This window comes from Drosophila ficusphila, unplaced genomic scaffold (genome assembly GCF_018152265.1).
Source record: "Drosophila ficusphila isolate 14025-0441.05 unplaced genomic scaffold, ASM1815226v1 contig_414, whole genome shotgun sequence".
In the NCBI taxonomy this organism is placed as follows: domain Eukaryota; kingdom Metazoa; phylum Arthropoda; class Insecta; order Diptera; family Drosophilidae; genus Drosophila; species Drosophila ficusphila.
In genome coordinates this window covers 6077111-6103809 of record NW_025064328.1, presented here as the reverse complement: position 1 = coordinate 6103809, position 26699 = coordinate 6077111, and the positions used below count along the sequence as shown (strand labels likewise).

The 26699-nt window shown below is 39.7% G+C and overlaps 3 protein-coding genes across 4 annotated transcripts; all 3 read left to right on the top strand.

Annotated features, from left to right (window-relative positions):
* The first annotated feature begins 3056 nt into the window (after positions 1–3056).
* Positions 3057–4561, top strand: LOC108086629 (dynein regulatory complex protein 10). The gene is made up of 4 exons (XM_017183604.2): positions 3057–3205; positions 3263–3857; positions 3937–4086; positions 4151–4561. Exons 1-4 carry the CDS (start codon positions 3202–3204, stop codon positions 4482–4484), a joined length of 1083 nt encoding a protein of 360 aa, XP_017039093.1. The 5' UTR covers positions 3057–3201; the 3' UTR covers positions 4485–4561.
* A 1411-nt stretch (positions 4562–5972) lies between these two features.
* Positions 5973–7427, top strand: LOC108086643 (V-type proton ATPase subunit D 1). The gene is made up of 2 exons (XM_017183620.2): positions 5973–6592; positions 6826–7427. Exons 1-2 carry the CDS (start codon positions 6068–6070, stop codon positions 7288–7290), a joined length of 990 nt encoding a protein of 329 aa, XP_017039109.1. The 5' UTR covers positions 5973–6067; the 3' UTR covers positions 7291–7427.
* A 730-nt stretch (positions 7428–8157) lies between these two features.
* On the top strand, positions 8158–22825 carry LOC108086688 (calmodulin). 2 transcript variants are annotated; one of them, XM_017183682.2, is made up of 5 exons: positions 8158–8231; positions 8679–8817; positions 13149–13323; positions 17490–17732; positions 22137–22825. In XM_017183682.2, the coding sequence occupies exons 2-5, from the start codon at positions 8815–8817 to the stop codon at positions 22163–22165; spliced, it is 450 nt and encodes a 149-aa protein (XP_017039171.1). In that variant the 5' UTR covers positions 8158–8231; positions 8679–8814; the 3' UTR covers positions 22166–22825. The 2 variants fall into 2 exon arrangements, with proteins under 2 accessions (XP_017039171.1, XP_017039172.1); XM_017183683.2 differs by lacking the exons at positions 8158–8231; positions 8679–8817 and adding an exon at positions 12999–13078.
* The last annotated feature ends 3874 nt before the right edge of the window (positions 22826–26699 follow it).

Below are 26699 nucleotides of genomic sequence, written 5' to 3'. Positions count from 1 at the left end.
TCTCAACTTTCGGATAGTTTATTAAATTATCACAAAAAAATAGGAGAAAAATGTGCGCCAAAGCGAACAAAAACTTTTCTAATAGCAACAAAAATTTGAAACAGCTAGGTCGAGTGGGCGGGAATGGATGGCTTCACTTTATTAGCCAAGTTAACTCTTTCCAGGACCTTTACGACAGTTTGTTCTGTCGCCCGCTTCACAGTTCAGAACATTCAAATTACAGAGAAGGTTGGCAAGAGTCAAACCAAACGGAAGCAAAAGCCAAAAGTTCTCGGGGCAACTTGAGTGCAAGTTGCTCCATAAAAAGTGCCAAACATTACCAACTCAAAATACATGCCAGACTGCCTCGGAACAGACCCAAAACTAGAGACCAAAGTGTAACTGCCAAGCGGAAACGAGGCAGGGAACAAACCAAAAAAAAAAAAAAAAAAAATACCAAAAAAGCTGGGAAGGCCATGAAAAATTCAGCAGAAACTTGTCCAGGTGGGCGGCAGGATTCAATGGGCCAGGATTCGGGATGGGTGCCACTTCATTTGCGAATACGACATTTCCTCTGGTCCTCGCTCAGGTGACAAAAGCAGGTGCCCGGCCAAATGGATCCTGCTTGGCAACTGAATTCCGTCCGAGAACAAGTGGCGAAGGAGGAAGTGGGAGGAGGAAACTATAACTATTCTCGAAGGCAGAATTATCCGTACTTGGCTATTTCTTGCCCGTAAAATCTGTCTCATAGGGATGCTAAAATAAAATTTAGTAGTGCAACTAGTGTATTTCCTTTGAATCGCATTCAATGGGAGTATAATAAAACCAAACCGAATGTTCTCTTTTCTAAGGAGAAAAATGTCGATACACACAAAGTATATTACATCAGAATATACATAGGTACTGTTTTCATACTATTTCTTTAAAAGAATTCTTTAAACGAAATCCTCCCGCCGTAATCTGTATTTTATCGTGAAAATCTCATTCCCTTCCAGCTCAAAGGAAAACCCAGGGGCATATCTTTAGTTTCCGCTGGTAAGACCCAACAACCTGACCTTCCCGTTGGCAGACCAAGCATTATAATAACACTTTCTCAAAAAGGTTCTTTATGGGGTTTCCACCCCCTTCCCACTACCGACCACGAGCCACCACCCACCATTAAGCACAGTTAGTTAGTCGTTTCTTGTTTCTTGTTTCTCGTTTCCCTTTCCTTGAGTCCATTGTTCCACGGTTTCTTCTCTTCTCTTCTCATCTCTCCTCTTCTTTCCCTATTTCTCCTAGGGCTGTGTGGCTACAGCCAAATGTAATCTTCCAAGGCAAATGTGAACCACAAACAAATTTATAGCTGCAATGCGGCCAGGCCGAGCATAACGGGTCCACATTTCTGAAAAAATGTAGATAGGAGGGTCTGGAAAAAGAAAAACTCAAAAGGAAACAGTCGAGTGAGGACTATAAAAATATACAACAATACTGCCAAGGCAACGGGACATAATGAGCCAGGGCCAGACGGCCCGAAACGGTAAATCGTAAGCGGTATGGCTGTAATCGGTTAACGGTAAATCCAAGCTCAGCTGAGCGAATGTGGGCCACCGGAGAGCAAGAGAGTGCAAGTGAGGGAGAGCGCCATTTTGTGATTTTCTTTTTTGGTCTGCACCTTCTTTGCAGTACCGTTAGCGTTTTTCCACCTTACTACGAATTTCTCTTCTCTCTACAGACTTAACATATTTTGCTACATACGCTGAGGCGCTTCCGCTCACTAACTTTTCACCGTTGCTTTCTCTTCTGCGTTGCCAAACTTTGGCTGCATACACGGTGGAGCTCTCGCACTCTCTCTTTTCCTAACATACTTTGCTGCATACTTTGAGGGACTCTCACTGCCTGCTTATGCGTCATTTCTTTTGGCTTTCTCTCACTCATCTCTCTCTCTGTCCTTTGCCCAGTGGTTCATCTATCGTTTATTGCTTTTCTTACCAGCCAAGAGCAAAGCAACAACCAATATTATTTCTTGCTCAATTTTATTTTTCTTTGCCTTTACATGGTTTCTTTTTTTTTCCTGCTGCTTCGCATTGCAGCATTTTACGCAGACAAGCGAGCACATTCTTTTCGTTGACAGAGGGGGGATGGAGAAAAGGGGCTTTGCGACGTTTTCAGCAAATGTTCGCCATTCATTTTTGTCATCGCCGCCTCTTGTTGTTGTTGTGTCCTTGTTGTTTTTGGCTCGTATGGTGCCTGGAAAAGTTTTTGGCCTCGCAGTGAATGCTTCTTCTTACTTGTTGCGTTTCGTCCTGGGGAGAGCAAAAGGGGGGAACGGTTGAAAACGGAATGGGAATGGAAACGAAGTCCTTGAGAAATTTGGAAACAGTTTGAATTGAATTTTAGGCGTTTATTAACTATATGTTAACTATAAGATTCTAATTTAAAATCTACTATATTTAAATAATTATAGTTTATTCATATATTAAGTTCTTAAATTATATCAAATATTTGACTGATTGCAAAAAATATGTTCTACAAATGTTCCAAATATTGTGACCTTTTAGATGCATCAAAAGATTTAGGGATTACCATTCAATCCTGTGAAACCAGAAATACCAGTTTCATTACGTAGATTTTCCACCTGAGCGAGGAATTTTCACCCCCGCCCCATTCTATCAACATTGTTCTGCATTCACAAGTTCGTTTCATGCTCTTATGATTTTCTTTTTTTTCGCCCGTTTTGCTTTGCTGCAGCAGCTTTCATTCATGCCACGTCAGTTGACATAATGCGACATGGCCACACACACAAGCAACAAACCAGCCACCCACTTGCACCCACCGCCCCCTGGACCACCCACCACTGCCTCCATTGTCAACTGCTGCACTTGGGAAAAGTTTTCACCAGGCATTGCCATGAATGTGCCATACAAAATCTTCCGCCCCCGACCATGCCCCCCTCGGTAACTGCCCCAAGTTGCTCCTTGATCGAAAGGGTTTCCCTTCCACACGTTTTGGCCCTGTTGCCAGGCGAAATGGCAAACACAGTAAGCCATGTTTGTTTATTAGTCAAAAACAATAAAAAACTTGGCTCAGAACTCGCAAAGAACTCGGCACAAACACACACAAAACACAGATAAAAGGAATTAAAAAGTAAACAGCATTAGATCAGGAATTAAAGTTTAAAATATGAAATAACATTACAATATAATAAGAATTAATACGAAATATTAAAACCTTCAAGTGAAAATGGGTTGGTATAAAATAAATTTATAGGTAAATCAAGGACTTAATTTTATTTCCCATTAAGATACAACTGCCGAACGCCAAGTTAGATTGGAGGGCGTGGAACGGGTGCTCAAGATGTCGCAGGAGCGCATTAAGATCGCCATGATTATTCCGAAACTTCTGGAGCACCCGGAAAAGCTGAAGAGCGTGCTGAAGGGCACATGTTACGAGGAGGTCCTCGAACCCATCGACAGCCTGATTCACCAACTGGGAAAACAGACTGGCCACTCAAAACTACCCCACGATCACACCACAATGCGAATCGTTGACTTCTTCCTGATGAATCATAAAATTCACCGATTCTTCCCGCACATGATGCATAATCTCAACGAAAGAGATCGCCAGTTATTGGCCGCCTTTCACTTTCTCCTGGATAGTGCTCACATGCACCTTCATCGGTCTTCAAGGAGCGAGATCACCAAGGAGCGAAAGCTACATGCCATTTACCACCAGAATGTGGATATCCAGAAGAAAATCAAGGAACTTAAGGCCAGTCTGGCCTTCCAGCAGGTAATTGGCAAGTGGAAAACTGCGGCCAAGGGCATCTATCTGATGAAGGTCGAAGAGGATCTGGCCAACAAAAAGTGGCAAAACAACGTGGCTATTCAGAATGAAATGTGAGTATAATTGTGGGGGTTCCAAAATAAATCTATATTATTAATATCTTTAAAAAAAATGTAAATTCTTTTCTTTTAGTGAAAAATGCAACCGAACTATGCGAAGTTATCACAAGGGCAGCATGGATCGCCAAAAAGAGTTGGAAGAAGAACTGATTTTGGCACGGGAAACTTACGAAAAGATGACCAAAAAAAACCTGTCGGAAGAACACGAGTTGAGAAGCGAAAAGTAGGATAAGAATAAGAAATCTCTTAGCTATTTACTAAACATTTCTTAACTCTCCCTTGACCAGAAACAAATACCTTTTGCAACTGCAAAGTCTGCTGAAAAAATACGATGCAAGTCTGGGCGAAAAGATGCGCGAGAATCTGGTGGCGCAGGATCAGTTTCTGGTGGCCAAGAAGATCCTGGACGACTACATGGTCCAGTTCAAGCAGGAGGAGCGTGTCTACAAGAATATTGTGGTAAAAAAGGAGGAGGAGGAGCGTCGTATTCAGCAGCAGAAGTTGGTGATATTCATGATGAATCGAGCGGCGGCCAAGATTCAGAAATACTGGCGCAAGTGGAAGAAGGATCAGCGCAAAAAGAAGCGCCAGGGAAAGGGAAAAGGAAAGAAGGGAAAATAGTCGGAAAATGGCAGCTTTACTTATTATTTCTATGTTGTACAATTCGTATGTAGAAATAAATTTATATGTACACATAAGTACTTTTTTTTACATTTTATTCTTGTTGCATTGCCTCATTTATTGTTTGTCAGTTTTGTGCCTAAGTATACATAAGTACACATATATGCAAATTAATAATCAGATAAGAACAAGGACAAATATTTACTTGCAATTAAATTATGTTTACTTGGCACTTATTCCCTTCACACACTTGTTTTTAGAACATAAACAAGGACAACCTCTTTGTTTATATATGTTTGTGATGAATAAATACGAAAGCTACTTAGGATTTATTTTTAAAGAAAAAGCTAGCAGGCGATAGTAAAACTTTAGCTAAAATATTTATTTGAACAAGTATTTTTTGCAAAGATAAAAATAAAATCCATGATTTACAAGCGAATTGCGGTAAGTTCCGCCAAAACGCAATGGCAATGTTTTTTTTTTTTTTTTTTGGCGGGGTGAAATTGTAGCTTGAAGGGCTTCTTCTGCGATTGCAAAAATCCAAGAGAGAATGAAAACGCCTGGCAGAATGTTTACCCAACACGCACACACACATACACACACATCGAAGGAGGGGAAAGCCGAATTTTCATGTCTTGCGGGGCAAACGAAAAATGGCGCATTGCTGTCGTCGCCAAGCGACAACGACAACTACCAACTAGCAACAGCGACTCAACTACAAGCGCCCTGCCCTTTTTGGCCCGAACCGATGTTTGCTGCATTGTTACTTCATTTTCGTTTTCGTTACCTAGCCCTCAGCCCCCTCAAAAGCCCCCTTTCCCACCCCCTTTTGGTCCCCCGCTTATCGCCCCTTTTGGCATGTCTAATTTTCCAGAGGTTAACATACTTAACTTGTTGGCATGCGTTGCAAATGCGCCAAGGCTGCGTTGCACCAAGCGGCGCCACATTGCGACAATTCGCTGCGGCAAAGGAAATCGTACAGCAGCAGCAGCAGCAGCAGCAGCAGCAGCAGCTGGAAAATGCGCAAAATCGCCGTCCAATGGCCAAGTGTCCAGTGCCAGTGTCCAATGGCCAATGCCCAATGCAAAATCCCAGTGGAATGGCCATACATTCCGCATTGTAATTGCACACGCATCCGCTGACCACGGATCTGTGTTGCCCCGCTGCCCCATGGCAGATGCTCCAAATCTTTGGGGCAAACAATTTCTTAAAACATTTTAATTGAACTATTCGAAAACAACAGTGCGTATGCGTGATTTTATAAAAGAAAGAACATATACAGATATGGCCACAAGGCGTATGAGTGATAAACCTTTAAATCATCTTATCAAATATAAAATAAATTTATAATTAAATATTAATTATCCCCTTGCTTTCTTAAGAGAAATAAAAATCCAAATAATAAAAAATAAAAATAAAATAAAAATAATAAAAAATTAAAAATAAAAAAAATAAAATATAAATCACTTTTGGTAGGGAAACCCAAACCCCTTTTTTATCAGTAACCCTTTTAATTTTTGTCGCAAAATTCAAAATTCGCCAAAACCCTTTCGAGATCTCAGCCGATATCGAAGGATCTTGCAATGGCCAAAAGAGACATCTTACCCGTATTTCCCTCTCGAGCCAATTCAGTGATCATGAAGCAGCGGGTTTTGGCGGCGAGGAGAGGAGTGGGTCTTTTGAAGCGGAAGCGGGATGCCATCGATATGAAGCTGCGGGAGTTGCGGCGCATGCGGTTCGACCAGGACTTAAAGTCGGACGATATGATGCGCAATGCGATCTTCTCGATGGCCAAGGCGAATCTCCTGGGCGCGGACTTCAAGCCGCAGATGGTGAGCCACACTCGCGTGGCCACCGCTTTTCTCCGTCGAACGGAGATCAAAATCGTGGGCGTCAAGCTGAACGTTCTGGAGCTGGAAACTAAGGGCCAAGGGGCCTTTCCCTTGGCCGGACTCAGTTGCGGCGGGATGCAGGTTCAAAAGATCAGGGACAGCTATACGAAGGCCCTCAAGGAGGTCGTGGAGTTGGCCTCCATCGACTACCAGGTTCGGATGTTGGAGGCCGCCTCCCTCCAGACCAACATGAGGGTCAACGCTTTGGAGCATGTGGTACTTGCTTGTTTTTTTACATTTTCTATTTATTTATTTTTTGACCCTGTTCATGTCAGATTTTTCCATTATCCCTTGATTATTAATAGGAGACCCAAATCAGCTTTTTCAGGAGCCATAACTCCCAAAATGTTTTTCCGATTTTAAAGTGGCTTACCTCTAAATGTTTCTATTTCAATTCTCTAACCAACTGCATCATTAGTCATTTATGAACTTTTATACATTTATCCCAGGTCATTCCCATCCTGCAAAACACCTACAACTACATTTGCGGGGAGCTGGAGGAGTTCGAGCGGGAGGACTTCTACCGGCTGAAACGTTCGCAGGCCAAGCAGCTGGAGGCCAAAATGGCCTTCAGCGAGCTGATCAAGACGAAGAACATGACCGAGGAGCAGCTGGAGACGTACATCAAGAAGAACCTAAACGCAGCCCGTCCAGCGCCGGACACCCTGTTCGATCCCGACGAGTTCGAGAAGCGGGAGGTGAAGAGGCGGGTGCGGGAGGCCCGACTGACCGTGGGTCAGCGCCGGGAACTGGAGAAGAAGGAGGCCCTGGAGCGGGGAGAAATCCCCCAGCCGACCAGCTATATCACCACGAGGAGCGCCATGAGCATCATTAATCGCCAGAGGGATCCGCGTGCAAGCAGTGGAGATCTGTACAGCACAAAGCGAATGCTCCACTCCGCCATTTTGAAGTAACCAAGTTTGGGGCTTAGCTTTCGGATCTGGAACTAAATTCAATTAAACTTGACAAAGGCCCTGCTTTAGTTGCCTAACATGTTAATTCTTCTAAAAAATATCAAATTTTTTATATCAATAAAACTTTACTAAAGTTAGTTTTCAGTACAAAGTACTCTGCTTGCTTACAGGGTATCACTTGCACCACCCTTACTTTAAGTCCGCTGCAGAAGAGAGTGCGAGCGACCAACCGATTCGCTCGCGAAAATATCCACGAACTAAACAGAGCAGCAGCAAAATCTCTCTCTCATCTCCTCGCTCTCTCTCCCCCCTCTCGCCAACAAGCCAATGGTGGTGGATTCAAAACATTGTGTTCGAAATACATTTTCCCCACTCTTGCTGACGAATGTTCGTCGAACATGTTTTGAATCCATCGGTTTTCTAACAGAAACTTAAGCAATTTCTGTAAGCCGTTAGCTTGGCAAAAGCGCCTCCAGTGCACGATAAGAGACGTTTTTGTTTTCTTCCGATTTTAAGATCGATTGCGATCGATTCGAAATACTAAGCCGAAATTTAGATATACTGAAAACTGAAATAAATAATAGTAAAACAAATAATTACCAAAGAAACATCAACGGAAAGTGTTACCGTGGAGGGATTAAAAATTGTCTTCTTTTCTACAAAGAGGGGAAATTTTTGAAAATTTGTATATTTTTTACCAATTTTGGTGCAATAGTATGGCATGCAGGTGCTTTCTGGCACAACTGCAATGCTTAAAAGAAAAACCGTCAGCATACAACCTTTAAGTTCGAACGTTAACAGACAAAACCCGAACGGTATGGCAGCCGACGAGACCACCTTATTTTTATTCTACCATGCATACTCCGTATATATGGCGACACAGCGCCATTTCGAACACAAATTTTTGAGTCGTCGACCGTTGCGGACGGAATTCTTAGATCGTGAGTTGCCACAGATTTACATATAGAGCAGTATACAGCCAACAACCAAGAAAACCAACGAGCAAAAAATGAAACAAATATCTGTATAAAACCGAATCCGAGCAACTCATATGTATTAGCTCTCCCCGCCACATATCTACTATATAAACGAGAATTCTGCCGTGTGCGCGCGTGTGTTTGGCATATTTCGCACAATAGATGAAAAAAAAAAATGAAAAAACCCGAATGAAAGCCACAAAAAAGAAAGAAACGCAAGGCGAAAATTTGTATTGAATTCGGCTGAAAACAACAACACTACAGAATTTAAGAAGCTGCCACGGCGAGGAAAAAAAGCGTCGGCGTCGCTGCTTTGGACGCTTTTTTTCTCTCCAAGCTGGCAGTTTTCTTCTTCTTGCAGACAGAGTCCCAAAAGTAATACCCCCAAATCTCTTCTTGCTTCTTTTGCAGTGTTGTTAATTAGTAAAAATAAAGTTAACCGCGCGTTCCGTAATTCCACTCACACACATACCAACAGCAGCAGTAGCCGCAGCGGATTAAAAACTTCGTCACTTTAGCAACAAAACAAAAACCTACACCTACAAAAATGGTAAGTTTATGGGGCTGGGAAAACATGTGCATCTTTATTTTCTGTTTACACAACTGCGGCCATCATTTTCCATTGAAATTTCCACAATTTTTGCGAAAAATCAAAGTCAGACAGCGACCCCCAGGGCAATTACCATTAGTGCGAGCGGGAGGGGTCGAATGGTTTCCAATTAGATGTTGTTTATATGGTTTTAACGGCTTTCCACACACACACACACAAACACACCCCAAACACCCCGTCGAAAAGCAGCTGTCCCCGGGAAATTCGTTTACATTTCGCACCCCAAAAATATATCATGCTCACGGGTAGAAAAAACTGGTTTTTTCTACAAACTTAATATCGTTGTTTAACAAAAAGAGCCGAAAATTTTGAGAAGCTTAAAAACTCATTAAACAAGAGTGCATTGTCCCAATTAAAATTTAAGTTAGTTTAGGTTACTCCAGTTGAAAACTTTTTTGTGAGAGCGAAATTAATACCGTACAAAGGTTGAACTCTACCCGGGGGTCGTAGAAAACAAGTAGCACAATTAAATAGCAATGTCAATAGCAAGAATTTACACACATGTCACGTCATCCGTCAAAATTATTATTTTTCCAAGGCTTTCGCACACGAATGTTGACTCTCGATCAGGTTCGCCCTATAATATTTCCATGACGTTCGCAAAATAGACCCCTCGAAACCCAATCAGCCGTGAAAAAGTGGAAATTCTTATCAGCATCTCGAGCAACACCTCATTTTCCGCCCCTCTACTTTCCCCGTCTCTGGGATCCGAGATCATAAATCAAATGTGATTTTGGCAAATTTGTGCACACACGCGTTGCCATCGGCACTTTTATCAGCAATTTTTCAAAGATCCCCGCATATTATAGAAAAGCCCCCGCTAGTCGCCTTCCATTTTGCTTATCAGTGGAAACTGTGTGGATATATTGATGAACAACAAAGTCGCCGGGCCCGGCATTATTGGGTTCTCCTCTTTGTCCGCCGTTCGTTGTTTGCTGTATTTTTTTTTTTTATTTACCGCATTGGCCGCAAAAATTGAGGTTGGAGACGGCCCATGGAAATGGTGAAAAAATTCTTTTGAGGAATTTCGCGTTTCTTCTCTCATGCGCACTCGCCGCTCATTTTAACCGTTTCGACGCTCTCTCGCGTTACCGTTTCACACACTTTCGCGTCTCTCTCTGTGCAATTATTTCGTTCGTTATCAGTTCCGTTTTGTGCTGCGTCTCTCTTTCCGTTTTTTCAGCTTTTCATTTTTTTTTTGCGCCTTGCGCTTGGCACTTTTATCGGCGCCTGTCCTTTGTTGTTTTCTTCCATAACCGTTTCATTTGCCGCATTGCGGTTATTTTGCTGTTTCGCCTTCGTCTTCGTTTGTCTGCTTCGTTCGTTCATTCGTTCGGCTCGCCGTGTGCGTGTGTATATGAGTGGGGCTGTGTATGTGTGTGTTGGGGCTGCCTGTTCCACTTTGCCTTTTCGCACAAGAATTTTATTGTAACGGCACAGGCGAATGTCGGGGGAGGAGAAGGAATATGAGGAGCACGCTGCAAATGAAGAAAAATTCCTGCTAGACGCCGCTTAACCACATAATCCAATTTTCTTGTCTTGTCCTCCGTGCACCTTCTTCTTTTAGTTGTGTTTGGCTTGCTCTTCTTCGACTTTTGATAAGAAAAAGCCCCACGCCCACTTTATCGCGTCACCCCCTCCCCGAACCTCTTGTTCAGTCTCATCTGGCGTCGTCTAATTTAATTAGCGATTTTTACAGCTCACGCAGAATGCAAACAGCTTTTAATTAAAATGTATCCCATGGTTACGTGCCAAAATTGCTTCTGTGATTCGTCTGCTAACTTGGCCCAAACAAACATTTTAGCAGGGGCTCTAGTGACTTGAGTGATCTTCAAAGTTTGTTGATCTTTAGCTGGGCTAATTATGAGATATGCCTGTATTTATTTCCGCTGAAAAATAAGACAACATCCATATAAATTTCCATGACTCACTGTACTTTCGGCTGACTTCATCGATCATATGGCATATGATGAATACCCGATGATGTGAGTGGCATTAAAATACCGCCAAATGTCCCGCTTTTGGCTCAGTTAGCACAGCAAACTCAGTTTGGATGCACTGAATTTGTACCCAAAAACATGGTAACCCGTCATTCATAAAACCAAACTAAACTCCACAAAACCGGTTGAGACCGGCAAAAAAAAAAAATGAATAGACAATACAACGGTAAACCGGCAAACTTGGCTTAAACATAAATTTCCAGTTCAGACTTGTTCGGAGTTGAATAAGCGTCCAACTTTTTTTTCTTAAGAAATGGGTTATAAAGTTAACTCACCTTTTTGTAACTCTAAAATCTTTATTAAATTTAGAACTTTCAAAAATTCGTACTTATGACTTATGTATATCGCAGTGTTTTTATGAATTATGAGTAACCAATACAATTTTATCATAATAAAAAAATGTAATAAAAAACTTTTGTTGGTGTATCACAAGTTAAAGAGGAGTCTATCATCGAGGTCATGAGTCACTGCCATAAAAACAAGAAATAGGCTTGACAAATGAGCGCAGCTGGGGTCCTGGTTCAAGGAATTAAATTTCGACTGGCACTGTGTTTGCCTTGATAGAGAAGCTTCCCCGGGATCCCGTGGGCGTCTGATTGTGCATATAAATGGATTACCAATTAGGCATTAATTCCCCTCCGATTAACGACCCCGCCCGACGGTCTTACTTGCCATTAATGGATATCTGGTGGGTGGGGTCTGTTGTTGTTTGCATTTGTCGCCATTTAAAGAGCGGGATTCGGAATCTGTTTTTGCGGGCATCTGAGCTTCGATGGGTGTTTCTGGCTTAGTCACGCCTGCCAATGACATAACCCAGTTGAAAAGCGTTTTATCTGCACAGATAAGCTGGGCAAATTCAATTGAACGCCAACGCGACAAATTCTGGGCCGAAAAAAAGTATAAAAAAAAATACAGGTGCCACCACCGCGGCAGCAAACCTAATGTACTCGTATTTGCTGTTTAAATTTACCGAAATTCCCCGATTAGATAAGGTCAGCAGGGCGCTATAATTCCAATGCCAATTGCTGATTTGGCTTTAACTAAGTTGGTTTCTGTTTTCCCCGTTCGGTTCGCAGCGGAAGTTGTCCATAAACGTTGGCCAACATGTCTGAGGGTCATGTATTTTCTATGACTTTTAAGGAATCCAATTTGGCTTTCGAAGGGGAAAAAATGGTGCATCATTTCGCAGTGGTAAAATGATAAGATAAGCGGAATTTTACCAAAGGGATGATCAGCAAACTGTTAACCTATTAAGCTGTTGATCCAAAGCCACTACCTAATTATAGTTTACAATGATGCAGGCTGTAACAGCAAATTAAGTTCTAATGACATGGGATCAGTAAACAAACAACCGCTTATATACTGTTGCCATATACCGAATCATTTCTTACTTATCAGCCTGAACAAATACATATAAGTAAACCTCTGACGCAGGCAAAGTTTGCTTTTGCATTTTTGCTTCATGATTAATAATAATTATCGCGAGTCAAAACCCGGCCTTATAATATACTCGTTAGGTTCTTGAGCTTATCGGCGGAGAGCGAGTTGCACAAATAAGCATTAATGTGCCATAAAACAATAACCGAACCGGCAAATGGGAATTTTATACGCCCGGTTTTTGGTTTTGTTGCTCCAACTTGAGACCTGAGACCCTGAGGATCGTTTTTGGATAGGTTTACCTTACCTTACCTTACCGGCTCCTGAAACTGAAACTAAAACTGACAACTCGCACGTCCCATGTCACATATACATCATTCGCATGGCAATAATAAATTTTGGTTTTGGATGTCGTCTTCTTTTCCTTCCTCCCGATGCCGGTTCTTCCACTCCTTTCCCCCTGGCCTCTTGTTCCTCATATTCAGTCGCTGACGTCAGGTTTTTGTTGATTCAGCGGAAACTTAACACCTTTTTCAAGATACCAGTGCATAGATACAGATACACAGATACAATTGTATCTGGACTTGCCTTGCGGCGAACAAACAATACGCAAAATTATTCAAATTAAACACAATTGTTCTCCTTTTCGCTCTTTTGTTATTCCTAATTGTATTCTTGGGTAGTTTTCCATGCTGACATTGAAATGCCATCAAGATGTCGTTGAAAATCATTTCACAAACCACCAACCTGGTCGAGTAGTCTAAAGCTGTAATATTTATTTTGTAAACAATTTATGAACAAAGGTGCAATACCAATTCATAATGGTATGTTGGTATTGGTATTCTCAGCTGTGAAGCATCCAATTAATGCTGATATTAATTTGTGGTTTTCCAGGCCGATCAGCTGACAGAGGAACAGATCGCCGAGTTCAAAGAGGCATTCTCGCTATTCGACAAAGACGGCGATGGCACCATCACAACAAAGGAGTTGGGCACAGTCATGCGCTCCCTGGGCCAGAATCCCACAGAGGCCGAGCTGCAGGACATGATCAACGAGGTTGATGCCGACGGTAAGTTTTGGGGGTAGTCTCCTTGTGGGAAACCTAGAAAATATGGGGGAGTATATAAGGTAAAATCAGAAGAGTTAGGTATTTTGGAGGGTATTATTATGAAAGTACAAGTGGGATTTCATATTTAACGGGAACCAAAAATAAAGTAAAGATCTTAAACTTAGTAAATAAATATAATGATATAGTAAGGGTGTAAATTATCTCTAAAAGTATCGTATGTTAGGTTATAAATTGAAATGTTAGGAACCCAAACTTCATTGCAGTCAATTTAAATTGATTAAGTCACAGTTGGTCACAGATCAGTTTTAATGGCTTTCGACTGTATGTGCAAATGATCTGATTTGCTATGGTTTCAGCCGTACTGCTCCGTGCCAGTGATAAACAGACTGGTGAAAGTCCCTTCTGACCCGATCCCGTGGTGTCTAATTTTGTTTACGCCATTCTATTACTGTTCCGGGCCTAATCCCTCTCACTAGTTTCTTTTTTTTTTGTTCACTCCTCCCGCGGATAGACATAGATTAGACCAGTATTTGTACGACAAACAATGGGTAAAAAAAAAATGAAAATCATTTCTTAGCTAAAAATATGCAACAAAAACACGTCATAGGTATTAAAAATAGATGAGTAAAATATTTTGGCTCTTTCCCGTGTCTTGTCTTTGGCAGTCGCTTCTGTCAAATTTTTTTTTTGTTTTCCGATGGTATTTAGTTTTGATTTTTTTTTGAGAAACAGTGGTTGTTCGCTTAGCTCAACAAAATCTTGTACAAGTTTTAGTGTAACAAACTTTCGGGTTACGCGGAAGATCCATTTTTATTTTTGATGCGAGAGGAAATCGAGCGACAGGCGCCCCGCGCCAAAAATGTGGCCAAATCGAAAATGTGTCGCCTGTTTTTATAGCATGAGGTTTTTCACCTTTGGACGGTAAACTAGATTGCCACGAAAGTGGGAACGAAATAAATAGCTCCGACTCTATTTTTATGCCAGATGTTAGAAATTCATTTTGAATTGTTGGGTTTAAAATTTTTTATTTAATTTTAAGCAGTATAAATGAAAATGTAGGATTTACTTTACTTATTTTACTCCTTTTCATAAGGCTGATAAATTCTACTTTTTCTTCAGTTGGCTTTCATAACTTTTTTAACTGTGTCCCCGCCCAATTTTTTATTTGTGTTTGTTGTTCCATTTACTTGGTTTTACCAGTTTTTTCTGGGTTTGTTGTTGGTTTTGCTGCTGTTGCGCTTGCACGTGGAAATTCTGTGCGCATGTGGTCGAAAATATCCAGGACAAAATCTGCAAAGTCGTCCTGCACAGCGGAATTCGAGCGCAGGCGCTCTGAAAACTCTCGCAGGATCTTTTTTTTTTTTTTGTTTCAAGAGCCAAAGTGTTGCAATCGGAGGAAAAAGGGGTTTTGGGCATGTAAAAAAAAGGGTGGATGCCCATGTTTATTAGGGCTAAAAATAGTTTTTGTATATGGCAAAGGGGTCGCCACTTGGGAGTCCAACATTTTTCGCAACTTTATTTGCTGGAATTTGCATATGAGCAAAACTTTTCCATTGAGTGGAAAGCACAATGTTTTCGCAACTTTATTTTTGAACGTTTAATTTTTGAAAAGACTTGATAAAATTGTTGCAAGCGAGCGGAAAGTTAAGTTGGTTGTTCCCCGCAGCTGACTCCTCTAATTTACGATTCCACCAAGGAATGCATTTTCTGGCCGAGACTAACTTGGCAACCAGAATCTCACCCACACACATGGCCCACTCACTCACGTTGGCCAAAAAGGCGAACAGGAATCTGACGGAAACATTAAACATTCATTACTTGAAATTTTGTTGGCGTCTCCGTCGCAGCCAGTTGACGATGGCCAAACTGCCAGTGTTTTCTGAGCTGCATGCAAACGACCGCATTAGTTGTTTAGTTGGTTAAAAGGAGGGGGGAAGGGGCCAGTCGAATTGTCCAGCGGTATAAATAACATTTTTCAAAAAGAAAAGGTGTGATAAATAGCTAGTTTTAAAAGGGGGAAACTTTATTGGAGTAAATATATGGATTTGTAAGGATAACTTGACTAGAAATAAAGTATATTATCACCCAATATGGTCTCAGTGGCAAATAAATCCAAACTGTATAGAAGACAAATAGAAATTGCCCCAAAACTAAATTTAGCGATGCCAGTGCGCGCGAAAAATAAAAAAAAAACTTATTAAAATTTTAAATTGTCTGCAAAATTTTGGGGGCATCGTTGCGAATCGGCAATGGTGGAGTGATGAGGGGGAAGGGGTAGAGGGGATTGGCAGGAACACGTAATGGAAACCAAAAACCCAGCCAGACACTGGCCATCATCATCGTTATCTTCATTATGAACAATGATGAACATCATCATAATTGGACTGTGTGTGCGGGTTCGTCAAAAGTCTTTTCGGGAAAGTCTAAGAAGCGTCTAACCAAAATGGCAACAAATTTCTCAATGATTTGTCTGTCCCCCATTCCGATTTTGTGTGTGTGGAGGCTTTCCTTGGTATTTGCTTTATTTTTTTTTTTTTTTGGGTCTGGTTGGGGAAATCCTATCGACAAAGCCAAAAGCAACAGAAAATCGCGTCAAATGTTTTAAATAGAATCATAAACAGAAACGGAGGCAAGACAACAAGCAACCAAACAACCGAAACCGAAATCGCAACACAGATCGGAATGAACTATAGCCACCCGTCGATACATTATTTGATGTTCTTTTGGCTATTTTCGAAACATATTTTTGGCTTTCATTGCGGCCATATTGAATAATAATAATAATACTTAATTTAGACCAAAGTTTAATTGATTTTTTTCTCGCAAATTAACGGATTGAATGGAAATCATTTGGCAATGGAATCGCCTCCAGATTTTTGTGTGTATTTAAATGTGAGCGCCGATTTTATTTATTTATTTTATTTCAATTAAATCGTCCATTGGGATTTTTGCTTTTTATAAACGAAATATTTTGAAAGCCATAAAGAAGGAACATTTTATTTGGTATTGTGTCGATTATGTTAAGGGGTGATGGGTGCCTAGTTCATTTATTTTTATTTTGTGTAACTTTTGCAACTCGGGTTGCCGAAGTTTTTGACATGTTATATCTTTCATTAAATCTAAATTGGCCTGAGAGGAAAACATTTTGTGCGAAAGTTGAAAAGAGCTTGAACCTTTGCGTTTTTTAGCAATCATATACCGAAAGTTTTCTCCGGAGAAAACCCATTTCCAGCAAAGTAATAAAAAACACATTCAATTCACAAGAAGAAACAAAATGATAGCTACAATGAACCACGCTCCATTTGGTTTTGAGGGTAGCAAACAGAAAACTGAAAAACATTTTATACTGTTCCATTTTATGGACAAAAGGCTCTTTTGCTTTTGGCCGTGATGCTGTGGATGGCTGGGAAAAAGTCAGTCAATAACAATTAAGGCCAAAAGTTGTTGCTGCCATTTATGTGGCGTCCCCCCGAAATAAAAACTATTTCAAGTTAAAACCAAGTCGAAGCTTAAACCGAAGGAAACTTTTTCAATTAGTATAACAAGAATTTCGGTTAGAGCACTTAATTTGCGTTTTTCATTTTCTTTTTGGTAAGGACAACCTCAGAGGAAAATGTTTGGCTAAATTCTTTAACAAATTTTCATTCTACTCGGCTGAGCCGGGCGATAAAGGAGCGAGATAAAAAAAAAAAAAGAGAGTGATTCAACAGAAATGGGATTAGGCGGACTTATCTGCCACACTCCACAAGGTGGGTGGCCCACACACCGCACAACCACACACGTGTGTGTGCCATTCGCCGTAGGAAAGTTTGTTTGGGGCTTAGGCAAATATGAAAATATGCTCGATTATATACCACCTCCCAGGGATTTAGCGTCGAAAAGGCAACACGAGGCGAGAGCTTTAAGTAGTGTACACAGCCCCAGGGTTTTCGTTTTATGGCTGGAGAAGAGGGAAGGGAAAAAGTGGGGGTTTAAACTTGGCCATAATGAAGAGAAATGCTGGGTGCCTTTATCCCCGACTGGAATTTATTATAACGCCCCGGGAAAGAATTTAAATTGATGGCGGGAAGAGTGAGATTGGCGTCGTCGGTGGAATCCCCAAAATCCCGACCCACAAAGTATGCAACGAAATTAATTGTTATTCCTTTTGCTTTACCGCACCACAGGCAACGGCACAATTGACTTCCCAGAATTCCTTACAATGATGGCACGCAAAATGAAGGACACCGATAGCGAAGAGGAGATCCGGGAAGCCTTCAGAGTGTTCGACAAGGACGGCAACGGCTTCATCTCGGCGGCCGAGTTGCGTCACGTGATGACAAATCTGGGCGAGAAGCTCACAGACGAGGAGGTCGACGAGATGATCCGTGAGGCTGATATCGATGGTGACGGTCAGGTCAATTACGAAGGTGAGTTTATATGTATTACGGCGAAAAGGTTTTTTAATTTATCAAGACATCTTTTCAATGGAATCATTATAGGTTTGGTTTTGAGTACTTCTTTGAAACACATTATCCTGGTCTGAAAATAGAGGACCTGATAGGTTTCCCAAGAAAGATATGCACATAACCTTATAGAGAACAAATCACCTTCTACTTAGTTGATGAAATATTGGAATTTACCCAAAGCCGATTTCGTAAGGTGTCGCCCAGCGCTATTTAAGCTGTAATGGCTCGATATTTTAGCGTTTTTGTGGGTAGCGTGTTCGGGCACTAATTGGATCTGTCTGATGTTGCACCTGCCAAGCGACTAAGCTAAACAACAGGCCGCAATGATTGAATCACTGGCATCACACTTGAGTCACAATTGACACTCTGGCTGGCTGGCTGGCTGTGTCATATGGCTCTGCTAATTCACCTGATCCATCCGCGCCTCTCCCTGACTCACTCATTATAGTAATGCTTATTTTCAGAAACAACTATATAACTGAATGTGTGCTCTGTAGAGATGTAGAGATGGAAAACAAATATCTCTCGCCATGTGCAGTGCATTTTTATTTGAACATTTTCGTGTTTTGTGTTCTTCGTAATTTTTTAATTGCTTGAAAATTGATTTTTCGATTGGGCAAACAGCAGGCCGGCGGCGAAAAGAGTGAGAAAAACAATCGCCATTGCTACAACAATAAAACAGAAAATGAAACAAATTTGGGAAGGCGCAGAAAAGAAAATCCTCGCAAGTTTTCAATAGAATGGAAACGCCTTGAGCATATCCTCCCACAGTTTTGGCTCTTTTCGAAATTTCCTTTTGTTGAGGCCGGCAAAAGTAGCAATTAAAATCGGACAGTATTTTCCCCTACAAACATATATACATAGCACTATTCCTATATAAATGTATGTGTTGATCTTCAAGTTCAAATAGAAATCGTTTTTGGCCGCCGCTACAAGCATTTCTCGGATCAAATAGATTAATCACAAGTAATTTATGAACAAAATACATAAAAATAGCGAAAAGTTTAAACAAAAGGCAACAGAAGAACGATGATCAAGAGTAATGATCATTATCTGAACGTGCTTGCTAATAGTGAAATGAAGAATACATTTCTTGAAAGCAAACATTGATAAAGAAGGGTTAGGACAGCAGGATTAGTTGATAATAAGGAAGTGCTCTTCATAATACCCGTACTCCAAACTGTCTGATAGTAGAATCTAATAGTTTTTGTGAAAAGTGGATTTAGCAGAAACCTCAAGTAGTTTCAAATCATGTGATAAGTTTAAATGTTCGATTTCCTGGTTATTATAAAAAAATAACCTAAAGAAGAATCAATAATTGGAGACAAATAGCTTAAGATGAATTTTAAAACATATGTGGCACCATCATTCGCAGGCCATATATCACTTGGCATTTATAATTTTCCTGCGCCTGCTCCCAATCAGCGTTTTTTATGCCTTTCGCCACTTTCCTGCCGCCGAAATTGAAATGTTTTTAAAAGCCAAAATAAATGTCGCGCGTAAATTCCACACTTAAATGATTAACCTGCCGGGGCAAACCGAACAGAAATCAGCTCGCAAACAGAAGAGATCGCGGCGCACGGCAACAGTGCGAATGGGAAAGAACAATTAAAAAATAAAATATATAAATATTGTGCAATATTCGTTAATTTCCCCGCAAAATTGGGTGGATGGTGATGGTGGCATGAACATTGACCGAGCGAATGAATCTCACTCGCTTGCTTGGTCGTGTTTTTTTTTTTTTCAGTCAGCAGAATCAGCATAACGTAAATATAAAATGCGCACTGTTGCCATTTTGCTTATTGCCAATTAACCAAAGTCTTTATTGTTGTCTTGCCGGCTCTGCAGTGTGCCGGGTATAACCCCGCCCCCTCATACACCGCCTCCCCCGAAACACTGCCCCACTTCTTGCGCCATTCCTCTCGGTAATTTTGCAAGTGAAAATTATATGGCGCAAACAATGAATATGCAGAGAAAAAAGATATTGGCGAACGGGAATGAGAATGGGATGAGACTTACTTTGGCCGAGTGCCAGGTAGAAAAACGCTGTTCGAGGGCCAGGAGAACACGAGTCGAAAATCAAATAAAATGTTAAACAAAATACAAAGAACAACAAATTAAACATTAGCGCAGGGGGCAGAGCAAATTAAATGAACACATCCCACAATGTGTGTGAGCGAGCGAGAGAGCACCAAAGATAAATTCCAAAAGTAGCAAAAAAAAAAAAAAAAAAGAAAAGAAAGAAAAAAAAAGTGAGGAGAGACCTTAGCGAAGATAGAACAAGTAAGTTTGGCGAATGTAAACAAAGCGACGAAAGATAAACAGCAGAACAACCACAAAAACGCCAAAACGACGTAATGAACGGGGGTTTTGTGGCTAAATCAAGGGAAAGGTGGGCAATTCTAAACCAAAATGTACGAAAATTCGCTAAATATATAATTTGTTGGCCAAGGCAGCTGGAAAGCGATCGGGCTTAATTTCATTTTAATTGTCTTATCCAAAATAGGGAAGATCCAACCCAGAAAATGTCATTAGTAACCATTTAGGCAAATCTTAGACACTAAAAAAAAAAGATTTAAAAAGGAAATACATTTTATTTAAAAATTGAATAGTAAGATTCACCTCCAACAATTTTTTTTCCGATAACTTAAATAAGCTTTATTTTTTTCTCAGTGCAAGTAACTGGTCAGCTTATAGGCGTGGCCCAACTGAGGGCAGTGATGTTTTAGGACGAAGATTTAATCAAAAGAGCGAACGGCGAGCGTTTTGCATGTGGGCAAATGTCAAGGTCGTCCCAACGGGGGGTTTCGACTCTGGGCAGTTGTTTTGCATACGGCTTAGCCCTTTTCCGGGCGTTGCCTGAACTTTGGCTAATAACATTCTTCTTTTAAGCCCTTTACGACCCCCAAAAGGTTTTAGTTTTATTATCAAAAGGTGTGTTCGACAATTTGATTGCTGCTGCTAGTCGAATAACAATTCCTATAAATATCTGACTAAATTTCCCGAATGCTTGATAGCAATCAATTGTTTGAGGCGTTTGATAAGCTTTTTCCAGGGCCAGACATTTTTTTTATAAGCCAACCAAGAAAAGCGATAAGATTGGTTAAAGTGCGTGAGTTTAAAAGTGACATAAAACTATGACAATTTAGATTGTATTTTGTACTTTACATTTTTGCTTAGGCAGGAAACATTTTTTTTTTAAGTTTATAATAACAGATTTGTTTTTGTTTGACCATTGGTCTCAGGAAAATCCACCCAATTACACGCCCACTCAATTTGCCTTTCCTGTATGTTTCTTTTGGCGACCCTCTCCTGTCTTCTGGCTTAAATATTTCAAAAATGCAATCACCGTAGGCAGCTGTGAAAACCGGGAGGCGAGGAAGTGCAATCAACAAAAACAGATGCAGCAGTGGCAGAGAATGCTTTTCTCCCTTTAAAAATAGAAACAGGCAAACACCTGATAAATTGGGGACACCAACACACGACCAGGAGGAGGAACCCGTCCTCGTGCTCATCTGGTGGCTGTGATACTCTACTTCCCTTCTCGCTTTTCTCCCTTATTGATTGAGTCGATGATGCAGAATTCTGTATTGGATGAAGGGTATAATGAGTTTGTGCAAGATAGGTCCTTCCTTTAAGAACTCTTTAAAAGGCTATCATAAATTATGATCACTAAAAGCATTAATTTATACTAGTGCTTGGCATAACCACTTAAAAACGCCCATTAGGTATGCAAATTATGTTGTAGAAAGGTTGTAGATAATGGGTACTTCCTAGTCGGGACTCGTTTCTGGTTTTTCCCCATCAATTCGCGAACAATACGGCCAGAGGCAACGTCTTTATTGCACTCTGCTTCCGTCGCTGCCTTCTATTTTTGGACGAGGAACACTGAAGAGAGTACATAATCTCTGGCGATTGACTGTCTGAGTCTTTGCACTCAATAAATTTTCCTTGGCGAGCAGTCTTCTTCTTCTTCTTCTTCTTCGGCTGTGTGTGATTTTGTGTGTTTGTGCGGCAAAGTGTTTTCATCAGACATCTCGTGACTTGCTCGTTTGTCTTATTGATTAGCTGGCCGTTGTTGTTGTAGCCATGGTGTAATGCTCGTTTGCTATTGATTAATTGCCGTCTTAATTTAGTAGAAGGTTAATGACAGCGCTCAGCTATTTTCGATACTTGATTTGTTGTGTGAATTTTTTTTTTGTGTCAACTCATTGACTTGAGTTTCTACCAAGTGGTTGTGAGAGTATTTTAAACTAAAAAAGATACATTAAAAAAGATACACTGTAGCCTCTCTGATAGCTTATCTTAATGAAAAAGTCACTTTTTATCTTTGTACTAATGCAATTTCTCTTTTTTTCTTTGCAGAATTCGTGACTATGATGACATCGAAGTGAAGCGTTAAATTATTTCTTTTTAAGCCTTTCTATTTTTTTAAGATGTTGACGAAGACTGTAGCTGTGCGCAATAACATCGCGCCACGCTGTTGCTATGGACCCCAGTAAAAGATCTTAAAAAAAAACAACAACAAAGAGTTAAGCAAAAAACAACCAACTTAAAGAAGAATAAGATGCAAAAAACATTTAAGAAAATTTAAAACAAATGAAACTTACACTTAAAAAACAAAGCAAAAGCAAATGAAAATTTAAACAAGCAAAAAACGAAACAACAGATTCAGAAAGAAAGAATTACATTAAACTGAGAGAAAAGGTTAAACGAAAAAAAAAACATAATTTTAATGCAACAAAAAACAACCAAACAGCATACTTAATGAAGTCACCGTTTAAAACCACAAACAACAACAACAACAACCAGCAGCAACAAACAAGAATCGCATTTTATCTTCTGAATAACAACAACAACAAGTCTATCACTACACTTAAACAAATTGAGGAGCAAGAAGAAAAGCGAGCAGAGGGAGAAGCAAGAAGCAGCAGCATCCACCAGTATTGCCGATAGATGGCGCACCGAATAATGGGCAGCGCGCCACCTGGCGACGGCGGCGCGCAGCGGCTGCATTTTGTTTAAAAGTTTTCCACTTAAAAAAAATAAGAAAACCCGAATCTGTAAGCTAGAAAAATTGTGTTTAAAGTAAAAAGAAAAAATTTGTCAATTTCGTTGCGAGAATGAATAAAAATAAAAGCTAAACAAACAACAAATAAAAATACAAATAAAACAAAAACTGTTAAAGAAAATATTTGAAATTTTTGCAAACTGGCAAAGTTTATATAGACACTCTACACGCAGACACACTCTCATACACACACCACACCCCCCACACACCCACACAAAAAACACATACATTTACACCTACTACCACACACAGACATGTCAGAAAAACAAGAAGTAAAATATATTATAAATACAACATATATATATTATAAATAATGTAAAATCAAACAACAACAAATTCTTCTTATTAAATTATATTTAAATTTAAAATTAATAAATATAAAGAAAAAATAAAACAAATAAAAATTACAAAAAAACAAAAAGAAACCAACTACAAATACATTTTCGATATAAAATTAAATTAAAAACCAAAAATGTGGCGCGCAGCAGAAGATGAGGCATATTTTTGGGGGCTGTACGAGGACCAGCAGGACCGCAGTCCAAAGGTCCTTGATAGGCAGCTGATTTGTCGGCACGATTTGTAGCAAACTTAAGCAACACCACACGGCGATCTGAATCTATATATATATATATGTATACATATATGAGCAGATTTAACATTTAACAATGCAAACGCCACAAGAACACAACAGCAACACATTTCTCTAGCAATTAAGCGGCAGCAAAACCAGTAAACCGAAATATTACTATTACAAATATAAATATGAAGGAACTCTATATATATATACATATAAATACCTAATGTACTTAAAGCAAAGGGAAAACCAAATCGAAAGTAATATAATTTTATTATAAAGAAATATAAAATTAAATATTTATATGCGAGACGAAGCGGAGGAAGAGCTGGACGAAGAAGCAAGGAGAAGATTTCATCAAACACACACATATAAAAAAGGAAAAGGACGAAGTATGGAGGAGCAGCAGCAACACCGCAGGAGGCTCCCGCGAAAGAAGAAGAAGACAACTCTTAACAACAGGAGACGATGTAGAAGCATCAGCAGTTCGGCATCGGAACAGTTATATATATTAAAACAATATATATACATATATATTTATAAATAAATTATACATATGAATTAAACTAGCTAAATGCAAAGACAATTGTCTTAAATGTAAGCAAATCAAGCGTGGATTCGAGGCGTAAACGTAAAAGCAAAGTTTAGGCAAAAGCAAAAGAGAGCTAGCTAAGCGTAACATAAATTAATATATGAACATAATGGTTTAAGTTGAAGTTAGAGCAACAACAACAACAACAACTGCAATTCCTGGCACCACAGCAACCGCAAGCTTTAACCAAACAACCCATCCGCTCTGTCTCCAACACCCAACTATCTCTCTGTCTAACTAACCAACTAACTAACTTGCTAACTAACAGACTATCTTTTCCTCTATGTCCACTGCTGCCTAGTTAAATGAAAGTCTGCGCGACCAATGTGTATTAACATGTTAACTGTACCGTACTGGTTTTAATTTAATTTCATATCGAAAGTCCTGTTTCCTTTTTTCTCAACTGTAACGATCTCGTCGTGATGTCTTCTTACCGATCTACTATCCATACACATCCGACCCCATCCCACCCACACCTCACGCCATCTAATCTAATCTTTCCCATGCTAACTCTAACTCTCCTCCACTGCATAAATCAACTGTGAGTATAACTTAAAAAGGCAGGAACTCGAAGGCAACAACTCTGCGTGCTTTCAACGTTATAACATTTAAGTCGAGTTTTATAATTCTTTTTGTTCGCTTGACTTTGGACACAACGCTCTGAAGGGCAACGAGAAAATTTGAACAAAAACACCATTTGCGCTAATGATATGAAAAATTACCAAAAAAAAAAAAAACAAAACAAAAAACTTTTCTATAACTTTTTTTAACAAACAAAACAAAAAAAGAGAAACATTTTGTAGCGAAATTTGTGCAATGTTTTAAAGAAATGAACCTATATTGAAATCTAAATGAATTGCAGGAAAATTTAACTCTAATCAAATGACACAGACGAATTTTTCTAAATCTAAACAAGCAAAATCTAACCGAAAATGAAAACTGCTTTTCCAAAGGCCACTTTCCCTCGAAAGTGGGCTCTCGAAAATCTTCCCGTTTCAAGAATGTCAAATGATAGAGCATTTCCAATTCAAATTGGTTGCTGAAGTGCGTCAGTTGTGGCATTGGAGGCTGGATTCACTGAGTTCTCGATTTTCAAACCAAAACTTGCATAAATATTTATCTTCGTTTGCATAGCAGAAGGCAGTCAAAGAAATGGAAAGCAAAAAACCAAAAACAAACTTGTTAGAATATGCTAAAAGTGTTTAGCAAATTACAATATTTCGAAAGGCAAAGAAACAAAACAAAGAACTCGCGCCTCAATCTATATATGCAAAAATTATATATAAATATATATATATATATAAATAAAGCTATATACAAGTTAAATTTACGAATATTGTAAAAATTGCGAAAACCGAAGAAGAAAAACTATGAGCATTAACAAGCGAAACAAACAAGAACATACAGAAATTTCTTTGAAAAAAAATACACAAACATTTTAAAAACCTCGAAACAAAAACCAAAATTGTCGTTTTCTTTTTACCAAAATTCCTGGATTGGCTTACATTCTCACAGACACACAGCTTAGTCATCCCCCGCCCCGATTCGGCCCCCAAGGATATGCTATCCTTCCACTGCATCGGGATCTTGACTTCCTTGCTGCGGTTCGAGATCCCTGAGCTCCACAAGTCAAGTTGATTAGTAGATTAAGTACGGCCAGCGGCTTGCCAAGGATCCGAAACGGAAACGGAAACTGGAACTGGAACCGGAAACTCCCCGATCCGAGAGATATGCCCCACTATAATCCGATAAGAATTTAACAAGTTATACATTGAATGTATGCACTAAAACCACCTACTAAGAGATTTCATCGTAATGAAGAAAGCCTAAAAATATATATATACATATATATAGCGAATATGCAAGTTATTCTTGATGTCCAATATACCATAACCGTGTGTACCTATAAGAAAGGCAAAAGTAGAAGGTCCGTTCCTGCACGCATATATCCTTCTCGATTCGATTCGGATTTGCACTGAATGTCTACGAAATAACCGAACCCCGCAAATAATCCTGTAACCGTATTAATGTTTTCTTCGACTGAATAATTCGGTACTTTGAAATGTTAGTCTTGTCATTGATTAAAAGCGTAAAATGCAAACGTAGGCCTTGAATGAACTCCAATTATAAATGGTATATACGGATATTCACTAGAAATTACTGAGCCTAGAAAATAAAATAATTGTAAAAAGTTAAGTAATAGTTAAGGCTGGCAAGGTTATTTAGGTTTTATCATTTATGTATTTTTGTCTACCATAAAATAAGTTGTATATATTTTAATGATTAGTTTTGCTCTTTTATTTTCAATTAATTGAAGTGAACTTTTTCTTGCCAGCCAAAAAGTATACAACTATTTCTTTGATCTGCCACTAAACAAACACTCCTACACCACATACACTGAACACAATTTCCGGGTTTTTTGCAAACGCATTTGTTGTGGACTGCGTAAGAGATGCGCATTTCCAAAGGAAGAACAAACACAGCAGCTACAGTGCTCTGAAACATCGATTCAGAATATACCAAAACTGTTCTAATTTTAAGCAAGCAAAATGTTAAACAATATATATTGAGTATCGAAATACGAAATATCCAAAGCTTTACCTACCAAAATGGGCAGCAGACATAACTATAGCAATGCAAGGTCACCTAATCAAAACGAGAAACCGAACTTCACCCATAGGACAACAACTG